We start from the raw sequence: 11,096 nt of genomic DNA, 5'->3' as shown, positions 1-11,096 counted from the left end.
AAATTTAGATGATGTGGATTAACATGGTGGCTCTATTTTACATCCTTATTTTGCTTTTAGTATATAATAGATGTTTTCTCAACCAACTGCCGAAAGTCTCCATGTGGGCCTTCCTAATCCAGGATTCAGTCTTCCCCGGGTTGTCCGAGCGTAAAATATTCTTGTGTTTCTCAAAGTACGGAGCCACCAAGCTGGAATTGGTCAGAACTGTGTGGTGTGCTTCAGTCAGAGAATGGCCGTCCATACATATCGTTGATTTCCTTCCGATCGTGTCTTTTCCACTTAGTCTCCCCTCGTGCCGCGATCGAGGAAGACCAATCGGTTTAAGGTCAGGAACAAAGTCAACACAAAACTCAATTACCTCCTCATTTCCATAGCCCTTGGCGATGCTTCCTTCTGGCCTAGCACGGTTATGAACATATTTCTTTAATACTCCCATGAACCTCTCGAAGGGGAACATATTGTGTAAAAATACAGGACCGAGAATGGAAATCTCTTCGACTAAGTGAACCAGGAGGTGCGTCATAATATTGAAGAAGGATGGCAGGAACACCAACTCGAAACTGACAAGACATTGGACCACATCGTTCTGTAACCGTGGTAGAACTTCTGGATTGATTACCTTCTGAGAGATTGCATTGAGGAATGCACATAGCTTCACAATGGCTACTCGAACATTTTCCGGCAGGAGCCCCTCAAAGCAATCGGAAGCAATTGCGTCATAATCACGTGGCAGTCGTGAGACTTCAGGTTTTGGAACTTTTTCTCCGCCATGTTTATTATTCCCTTTCTATTGGACGAGAATCCAGACGGGACCTTCGTACTGCTCAGGCATTCAAAAAGATGACCTTCTCTTCTTTGGTCAGAGCGTAGCTGGCACGACCTTGAAACCATTCCGGATGCCGGTCATCAGGGTCTTTCAAACGTTGCTGGTCCTGCCGTGCTTCCTTTGTATCATTTGTCTTCTCATACACGCCCAAGAAGCTTAGGAGGTTCACGCAAATATTCTTCGTAACATGCATCACGTCGATTGCAGAGCGGACATCTAGGACTTTCCAATATTCTAGCTCCCAGAATATAGATTTCTTCTTCCACATGGCTGCGTGCCCGTCAGCTCCCTTCGGAACTGATTGTCCGCCAGGACCCTTTCCAAAGATGACTTTCAAATCCTTGACCATATCAAATACCTCAGCACTAGTGCGTTCCGCAGGCTTCGGCCGGTGATCTGCCTTGCCGTTGTAATGCTTGCCTTTCTTTCTTATTGGATGAATTTTCGGAAGACATCGACGATGCCCAAGGTACACGTTCTTCTTACAATTTGGCAAATGTACACTTCCAGTCTCATGTAAGCAGTGCGTGCATGCATTGTATCCCTTATTTGAAAGTCCCAAAAGGTTACTAAGAGCAGGCCAATCGTTGATGGTTACGAAAAGCAACGCTCGTAGGTCAAAAATCCTCTTCTTTGTGCTCATCCCACACACGGACACCAGGTCTGCCCCACAACTGTAAAAGTTCATCAACTAATGGCCTTAGGTACACATCGATGTCGTTGCCGGGTTGCTTCGGACCTTGGATGAGCAATGGCATCATAATGAACTTCCGCTTCATGCACAACCAAGGAGGAAGGTTGTAGATGCATAGAGTCACGGGCCAGGTGCTATGGCTGGAGCTCGCTCGCCAAAAGGATTCATGCCATCCGTACTTAGACCAAATCTTATGTTCCTTGCGTCAGCTGCAAAATCTTTGAACTCTCGTCGATCTTTCTCCATTGCGTTCCATCTGCGGGGTGTCTCAACTCCCCGTAGGACTTACGGTCCTCTTTGTGCCATCGCAACAACTTGGCATGCTCTTTGTTCCCGAACGGACGTTTCAACCGTGGTATTATAGGAGCATACCACATCACCTTGGCGGGAACCCTCTTCCTGGTTTTCTCGCCCTCAACATCGTCACCAGGGTCATCGCCTCTGATCTTATAACGCAATGCAGTGCATACCGGACATTCATTAAAATTCTCGTATTCACCGCGGTAGAGGATGCAGTCGTTGATGCATGCATGTATCTTCGAACCTCTAAACCTAGAGGGCGGACAACCTTCTTTGCTTCGTACGTATCGGCGGGCAACTCGTTATTCTTTGGAAACATATTCTTCAACATTTTCAGCAAGTTTTCAAATGCCGAGTCAGCTACACCTGCCTCGTGCCTTCCATTTCAGCAAATCCGAGTGTGCAGCCCAGCTTTTTCAGTACCATTATCGCATCCGGGGTACAGCGACTTTTTGTGATCCTCTAACATGCGATCCAAATTCTCCCTCTCCTTTTCAGTTTCGCAGCCTTCTCCGTGCATCGGCAATGGTCCGACCAAGATCATCGGCGGGCTCATCACGTGCCTCTTCTTCACCTTCCCCTTCACCTTCCCCTTCACCTTCAAGCATCCTCCATGAAAGTATCACCGAAATGATCAAGATAGTTTTCATCGATGAAATCATCCCCTTCTTCATCTTCTTCCATTATAACCCCTCTTTCTCCATGCTTGGTCCAACAATTATAGCTTGGCATGAAACCGTGCCGAAGCAGGTGCAGGTGAACTTCTCTTGAGGAAGAGTAACCCTTCTGATTCTTACAGTCAACACATGGACATATAACAAAACCCTTCTGCTTGTTCGCATTAGCCACTACGAAGAAATCTTTCAAACCCGTAGTGAACTCGCCGGAGAGTCGGTTACCGTACATCCATTGCCGATTCATCTGCATTATTATAATATAAAATATATAATTAACCATCATGCATTTGTTAAACTAACTAGCTACAAACAATAGAAATTAAACAATGAACTACACACATGCATATTTTATCAATGACACATATATATGAAAGGTTCAAGTTGCTAACCGCGATCGAGGAGGAAAAATTAAATGAGGAAACTCAAGTGTGGCTCCGACACTTCATATCATGTTTGTTTCATGCTCTTGGGGCATTTCATCAAACACTTTGTGTGCATAAGAGGAGCCAAAAGCAAACCTACACCCCCTTGTGAAGTTTGTGAAGAGAAGTGGCACCAAATGGCTAAGTGCCGTGGGTTGAACGGTATATGTAGGGGTGGGGCTTTAGTCGCGGTTGGCCCGGCCAACCGCGACTAAAGGCCTTCGGGAACCTTAGTCGCGGTTGGCCTGGCCAACCGCAACTAAAGCGCCTCACGTGCACCCAGCCGGCCACCGAGCGCCCCAGGCCCGAGCCTTTGGTCGCGGTTCGGGAGGCGAACCGCGACTAAAGACTCCATTAGTCGCGGTTCCTATACTTTCGCGACTAATGGGGCTGGACGGAAGCCTCTTTTTCTACCAGTGAGGTAGTGACGATCCAAGTAACCACCAGCACGCACCGCCACGGCCGTGGCTGGCCATCTGGCCAGATCGGCGTCAACCCAGATCATGGCCCGACGACCTAGCTCGCCGCCATGCACGCCGACGTGCTGAGGGCGCACCGCCATCTCCTCACTGTCGCCCACCGGAGGGCCTCAGGCCTCGGCCCGAACAGCCGCGCCACCCTGCGCTTCCACCGGCGTTCCCCCAACTCCCGGGGAAAACCAGCAGGAGCACACCACCATCCCTGCCGCCGTCTTCAACATGGAGGGGGACGCTACCTCCACTGTAAGAATGCAACAGTACACTGATTTGATGTGCAAAAACTAACGGTGCCTTTCTCTCTCAAAGACCGAAAGTAAAGTTGTTGCCGGCTACTCTAAGATGATGCTTGTATCACAGATGGATTGGACTTGGTTCTCTCTCAATTGTTTTTTGAAACGAAAGCACTGATCTGCACACAAGATGAATGATTTAGATCAAGGTTATATAAAGTACACATGCAACACTAATATGGACAATTGGATATATTTTTTTCCATTAAGACACTAGAGGAAGTGGTCCAGATCATAAGTTCTTGATGATGAGACACATTGAATGTACTGTGGAAGTAGCCGAAAGGGCTCATCCCAGGAGAAGTACCTCATCCTGTAATCAGAGATGCCACATGCATATACACATCTAGGTTAGGAGGTTCAAACCATGGATCAAGGAGCAGCAGTACCTTAATCTAGCTAGCTAGTAGCTACATCGATCATAAAACAACAGCTAGCCCGTACTAGGAGACGTACTTGAAACAGACATAGGAGAAGTGGTTTTATACCTCCCAGCCGGACCACGTCGACGAACACAGGGAGCAGCTTCGCGTCGTCGGCGCTCTTAGCGCCGCTGTACTGGTCCCACCCGCCGGCGAGCCAAGCAGAGCAGCTCCCTGCCGCTCGATCTCTCCGTCTCCGTCTCCAACCACAAACCACCCACGCATCGGCCACCTGAGGCGAGTGTGGCGGTGGTTCGCCACCCGTCGTTGAGCCTAGCAGCTACGCCTGCTCGATCTCTCTTCTGTGACGCCGGCTAGGGTTGGTGGTGGGGGCATCGGGTTCTCGGTGCTAGGCCTTTCGATCGGTGGAGGAGGACGAGCGGGCGAGCGCGGGTGCTGGTTCGGTGGTCTGCGGCGCCGGGAGTGGCCGGAGCCGGCAACGGAGGAGGCGGACAGGTGATGGCCCAGGATTAGCCGCATCCTTCTCCACCTAATCCTGGTCATCGGGCCGGCTCGGCACGGCCGTGACGGCCCAGGCACGCACAGTGGAACGCCCAGCACAGCACAGCACAGCTCGACCCAGGGAGCACGATTCTATCAAAAATTTATTTCCCGCTCACTAGCGGGGCCTATTAAGCCCAGCCCACGCGCGTGGATTTTAATAAACCGGCCTATGCATGGGCGTCTGGCGGGCTTTTCTTTTTTTATCTCGCTATTTTTATTTCCAGTCCATTTTTCGGGTGGTGCTATGTGCCGATCCGGTCGGTGCCGACTACGTCCCGCACACCCCCCAGTCGTCTGTGGGCTTGGCCCATTATCGCTGATTTCCGTCGTCTATGGGAACTCTTGGGATCTAGATATCTTGGAATTATTTGTTGTTTTCCTCCTTTGTTTTTTCCTATCTAGTCCTCCGTAGCATTTATTGCTTTGGTGGAATTGAAGTGCGAAGGATTTGACCACCTTTGGTGTTCTTGCTTTTGCATCTTTGCATAAGTGTTGAGCTCTCCATTACGATTCATTAGAGTGAGAGACCGTGAGCTTGTTACTCTTGGAGGGGTTACCTCCTAGTTGGCTTGGCGGTTGGTGCTCCGGTGACCTCTACGTGGAACATTGTGAAGAGGCCCGGGCTTCTCCTTAGTGAAGCTTGTGAAGTGGTTGTGGAGCTTGCCATCTCCGGAGTGGAGAAAAAGCCAGCCATAAAGAAAAAGCCTTTGTCCTTCGTGGTATTGGCTTGGAGAAGAAGTTGAACCTTCGTGGCGTTCGAGAGACCTCCGTGGTAGCCCGCATCTCTCCAACGTGACATACCTCACCTTGTGTGGGGGAACACGGAAATACATCTTCATGTGAGCCGTTTATCAGTACGCCAGCCGCACTAGTTGTAATCCCGTGCTACCGCCGCCAAGCGGTTGCACCTAGTTTGTGGAAAAAGATGTGTGCAATTTATCACAATCCATGCGCAAATTATTTTCCCGTTTAAAACCAATTCCATATGCGTGTTCTGATTGTTTGAAAGCGACTTCACTATTCTAGTTAGGTTACGAGTTTAGGAAAAAACCACAGTAAGTAGTTTTCCCTTTTCCGAAAGAAAAATATAATTGAAATAGTTGTCACCGCAAGTGCAGAGGGAGAGGGGAAGATTCTATGTGCCGGACGACGCCTAAACTCGTCCGAATGTATAAAATAGTGTGCTAAATGAAATAACAAAAATGACGGAACCATACACACATAACCGGTTACAAAATTGTTCTCCAATTTTATTTCAGCAAAACAAAAAGGATATAGTCGACAAAATCATACGTACATAACTACATACAGAACAGTTCTCCAATTCTTATAAGCCTAACATCAACATCCCACGGAGGCAGCAACATATTATAATTTTTTTTATTATGAATCATCAGCATGACAGGTGCCATCTTCCGATTCAGAAGAGGAATCACCAAATTGTAGTTCATCATCACGATAAATAGAAGAAAAAAAACTTAGTTATGATGTTTTAGTTGCAAACATTTTTTAGCATGCTATTTCACGAATAACAACATAACAAGTAAAATTGCTATAAAATTTAACATGAACTCTCCAAATAATCCTATTTTTGTTTTCCATCAACTTGTAGCCATGCCACTATGCCAGCAAGGCCATTGACAAACCCTCGATCAGTCAAGGCCCCTCGTAATGGGAAACAATGGTTGCCTACTACGCTTCAGACGTTCTTTCAGACGTTGACCGCGCTGGCTGGCGCCCGCTCGGAGCTGTGTGCGAGCTGGTCACTGGATCGATCGACGTGCTGACGGGGCAAATCATTTGCTGCCGTTGGGGCGAATACGTATAGTTTATATAGAGTCAAACTATTAAGATCCGTTTTCATTTCGAGTGCTTGCTGTACGTGCGACTTCTTTAGTGTAACGTAAGTGTATTTCGTCCTTACTAGCGGCGGCATCCGGCATGTGCGCAAGTAGCGCGGCGGCGGAGCGATCAGCGCGGTGAGCAAATGGCGGCCCGGTCGTGGCTGCTTCTCCTGCTCGTCCTCGCCGGCGCAGTACTCCAAGTCCGTGCCCAGCCCGCGCCTGACAGCACCGGTTTCGTCAGCATCGACTGCGGCCTGCCGGAGCGGGGCAGCGGCTACGTGGACGCCGCGACCAAGCTGCCGTACGTCCCGGACGGCGCCTTCACCGACGCCGGCGCCAACCACAACGTCTCCTCGGAGTACATCACGCCGTCGCTCTCCAGGCGCTACCTCAACGTGCGCAGCTTCCCCGGCGCCGTCCGGAGCTGCTACACCATCCCGCTATCCCCCTCCGCCGCGGCGCCGGCCAGCTCCTCCAAGTACCTGGTCCGCGCCACGTTCCTGTACGGCAACTACGACGGGCTCGACGCGCTCCCCGTCTTCGACCTCCACCTCGGCGTCAACTTCTGGCAGACGGTGAACATCACGACGCCTGACAAGGCGCAGATGGCGGAGGCCGTCGCCGTCGTGCCCGAGGGCGAGTCCGCCGTGCAGGTCTGCCTCGTGGACACGGGCTCGGGCACGCCGTTCGTGTCCGGGCTGGACCTCAGGCCGCTCTGGGGCACGCTGTACCCGCAGGCGAACGCGACGCAGGCGCTCGTCCTCGTCGACCGCAGCAACTTCGGCGTCAGCGGCATCGCGCTCGTCAGGTACCCGGACGACCCCTACGACCGCGTCTGGATCCCGCGGAGCGACCCGGGGGCGTGGACGGAGATCTCCACGCCGGACGCGGTGCAGCGCGTCGTCGGCCTCAGCTTCCACGCGCCTTCCGCAGTGCTGCAGACTGCCGTTGCGCCGCGCAACGACTCCAGGACCATCCAGTTCTCGCTCGACGCCTTGCCCAACCACGTCTACCCCGTGCCCGGCTGCGTCGGGATCCTCTACTTCGCCGAGGTGCAGGCCGCCGCCGGGAGCGCGCCGCGGCAGTTCGACATCTTCGTCAACGGCGATCGCTGGGGCATGGGGCCCTTCACGGCGCCACTGCGCCTCGCCTCCGACGCGACCTACACTAGCGCCCCCTACCTAGGGGTCAATGGCCGGTACAACTTCACCCTCAACGCCACCGCTAACTCCACGCTGCCGCCCATCATCAACGCCGCCGAGCTCTTCTCCGTCGTCTCCACGATCAATGTCGGCACGGACGCCAACGATGGTAACCAGATGCGCTTGGGAACAAGCAGGATTCTCTCGGTTTGTACTGATAATTGCTCTTCTTTGCCTTACGTATTGCTGAAACAGTTGCTGCCATGACTGTGATCAAGGGGAAGTACCAGGTGAAGAAGAACTGGGCAGGTGATCCGTGCGCTCCCAAGAATCTTGCGTGGGACGGATTGACCTGCAGCTACGCCATTTCTATGCCTCCCAGAATCACAAGACTGTAAGTTTCGGCATTGTCTAATTTTCTGTTAATCGCATGTCATTGAACCTTGAAGTCTGAACAAGTGTGTGTGTTTCTTCAGAAATATGTCATCTGGCGGTTTAAGCGGCAGTATATCATCTTCTTTCGCTTCCCTCAAAGCAATCAAGTACTTGTAAGTACAATGTCCTTGATCCATTTTGACAATCAATTTTGTGAGTTCTAAACTTTTGGTACCCCTATTGTTAATTTCAGGGATTTGTCTAACAATAATTTGACTGGATCAATTCCCGATGTTCTTTCACAACTACCCCTTCTCTTGGTGCTGTAAGCAATCTTGATCATCCATGTTGTCTCTCATAGTATCTAGCAATAATCTAGGTACATAAATAAACCATGAACTTTTGGTCCCTTAGAGACTTGACAGGCAACCAGCTTAATGGATCAATCCCCTCCGGGCTTCTCAAGAGAATTCAAGATGGCTCCCTGACTCTAAGGTCAATCCATTTGGTCCTCGTGTCATTGTTTTTACACTTGCCCTGGCAAAAAAATTGCTCATTGTTTTCTTACTTTTGATATATATAGATACGGCAAGAATCCAAACCTTTGCAGCAACAGCACCTCTTGCGAGCCCACAATAAAGAAGAGCAACTCAATGCTTGCCGTCTACATTGTTGTTCCAGTAGTGGTGACAGGGGCACTGGCAGTGCTAATACTACTACTCATCATAAGAAAAAAGCAAGGTGAGAAGAGGCATCAACACATCAACTGTAACCCCAAGTCAGTAATGGAAATGATAATACTTGCAGGCTTTTTTCTGTTATCACTCACCTCATGAATCTTCAGGAAAGGGAAGCCTGAACCGGCAGAACGAGGCGGGTGGCGCGCAGTCACGCTCACAGCACGGCGACGGGCACAACCTGCTGCAGGTGGACAACCGGCGGTTCACCTATAGAGAGCTGGAGGTCATGACGAGCAACTTCAAGACTGTTCTTGGCCGGGGAGGGTTCGGCTGTGTCTACGACGGGATCTTGCCAGATGGCACCCAGGTGGCGGTCAAGCTGCTGGCTGGGTCGTCGAGCCAGGGCGTCAGAGAGTTCCTCGCAGAGGTAATTAGCCATTGGCCAATTATATCTGGTCACCTGTCGGCGGAAAATTTTGGTGTTTGGAAGAATTTAAGTGTGTTAATCTATTTCCTCTCTTACTGTTCAGGCTCAGACCTTGTCAAAGATACACCACAAAAATCTGGTGACATTGGTCGGTTACTGCAAAGATGGCGAGTACATGGCGCTTGTCTATGAGTATATGTCTGAAGGAAACCTGCAAGACAAACTCAGAGGTATGTGTTCTTTCATCATCCTGTCAGTGACTCATGTAGTTCCACAATCCTGACGATAACCCGCGATTTTCTGCAGGGAAAGGTCGCAGCGCCGGAACTTTAACCTGGAAACAAAGGCTTCAGATCGCACTGGAATCAGCACGAGGTATTCTTACCGTCTGTAGCAAGTACTTTGTTGCTAGTTTTTATCTCTTAGTGCTGCCGGAATTTTACATGTTCTCTGGAAGTGCAGGGCTCGAGTATCTGCACAAGGCGTGCAGCCCGGCCTTTGTGCATAGGGACGTGAAGACATCCAACATCCTGTTGAATGCGAATCTCGAGGCCAAGGTCGCCGATTTTGGCTTGCTCAAGCCTTTCAAACGGGATGGTGATACCCATGTATCCACGGCCAGATTAGTTGGAACACACGGCTACCTTGCCCCTGAGTATAACATGCCATGCCACCTTATTATTGTTTTCCACTTGCCTTGTTGATAGCACAATGCTAACCTATAAGGCTGCTCATAGTGGGAAGTAACTTAGACTAGTAACATATATCATGTTACTAGTCTAAGTTACTACCTTCATAGTGGGTAGTAACTTAGACGTAATTTTATGCATTGTGTCATTTATTACGTTGTAGACTCATATTGCCTTGAAATGTGTGATGTTATGGTAACATAGCTAGTTACCACATCACTTTTTTTTCAATTATTGTCATGACATGTCATCAAAATACATTGGGATGTGTGATGTTACCACCTATGTTACCCCCACTATGAGCAGTCTAACGAACATATGTTTCTAGGTACGCAGCGGCCATGCAGCTGACCGTGAAGAGTGACGTGTACAGCTTTGGCGTTGTTCTACTAGAGCTGATCACGGGACAACCGCACATCCTGCAATGCCCGGAGCCAACCAATATCATCCATTGGGTGCGGCAGCGCCTTGCACGGGGCAATATCGAAGACGTGGTAGATGCTCGCATGGCAGGCGACTATGATGTCAATGGCGTCTGGAAGGTCGCGGATGTCGCGCTCAAGTGCACCGCTCAAGCTCCTAATCAACGGCCCACAATGACCGATGTGGTGGTGCAACTGCAAGAGTGTGTCGAGCTAGAAGATCAGCATTTCATTTGATGAGGACCTGAGTCTTGTTGAGTGGGCGATATTGTGTGAAAGTCACTTTGTTGTCTATCTGGTCATACTATACTTATATAGTTTTTTTCTTAGTTTTTCCATAGATGCCTAATGCATGTGACATATATGTACAATTGCGGTGTCATGTGTCAAACTTTTGTGAAACACATGGGTGGATATTAGAGCACTAAATACAAGAAACTTCGTGTGAAAGGACAAGAAAGCAACACTGAAATGTTGGGGGAGTATATGTTCTAGTTTAAGAAATGGCATTGTATGATGCTCGTGATTTTTTTATGTGTGCCGAAATATGAGATAGAGCCGAATATTGCACACTAGGGTCGAACACCCTTCAATAAAGTTAGATATATCATGTAGGAGTTGAAGGTGTAGTCGTAGTGAATAATTTATTGCCAAAGAAAAGCAGAGGAGATCGCAGCCGGAGAATTACAATGAAAAGCACATAAAAAAATAATGGGGTTTGGGCATAGAGACTAGAATTGCACATCATCATGACAGATGAGATAGAATATATGACATGATCACTAGCTGCAACCCAAAGCACGAATATAGGAAGATGTTGTGTTAAAGTGACTTAGTTGTCTATCTAGTCAAAAATATACTTATATAGTCTCTTTTTCAGTATTTTCAAAGATGGGTAAT

The 11,096-nt window shown here is 49.3% G+C and overlaps 1 protein-coding gene across 1 annotated transcript; it reads left to right on the top strand.

Moving 5' to 3' along the window:
- Positions 1 to 6,604: 6,604 nt before the first annotated feature.
- LOC124649816 (probable LRR receptor-like serine/threonine-protein kinase At1g51880) lies at positions 6,605 to 10,594 on the top strand. The gene is made up of 11 exons (XM_047189385.1): positions 6,605 to 7,772; positions 7,859 to 7,997; positions 8,080 to 8,151; positions 8,232 to 8,303; positions 8,393 to 8,473; positions 8,562 to 8,719; positions 8,823 to 9,085; positions 9,189 to 9,315; positions 9,392 to 9,460; positions 9,548 to 9,740; positions 10,103 to 10,594. Exons 1-11 carry the CDS (start codon positions 6,605 to 6,607, stop codon positions 10,431 to 10,433), a joined length of 2,673 nt encoding a protein of 890 aa, XP_047045341.1. The 3' UTR covers positions 10,434 to 10,594.
- Positions 10,595 to 11,096: the final 502 nt, after the last annotated feature.

Source organism: Lolium rigidum, chromosome 4 (assembly GCF_022539505.1).
Source record: "Lolium rigidum isolate FL_2022 chromosome 4, APGP_CSIRO_Lrig_0.1, whole genome shotgun sequence".
NCBI classification, from domain to species: domain Eukaryota; kingdom Viridiplantae; phylum Streptophyta; class Magnoliopsida; order Poales; family Poaceae; genus Lolium; species Lolium rigidum.
This window is presented reverse-complemented; position numbering and strand designations above follow the sequence as displayed.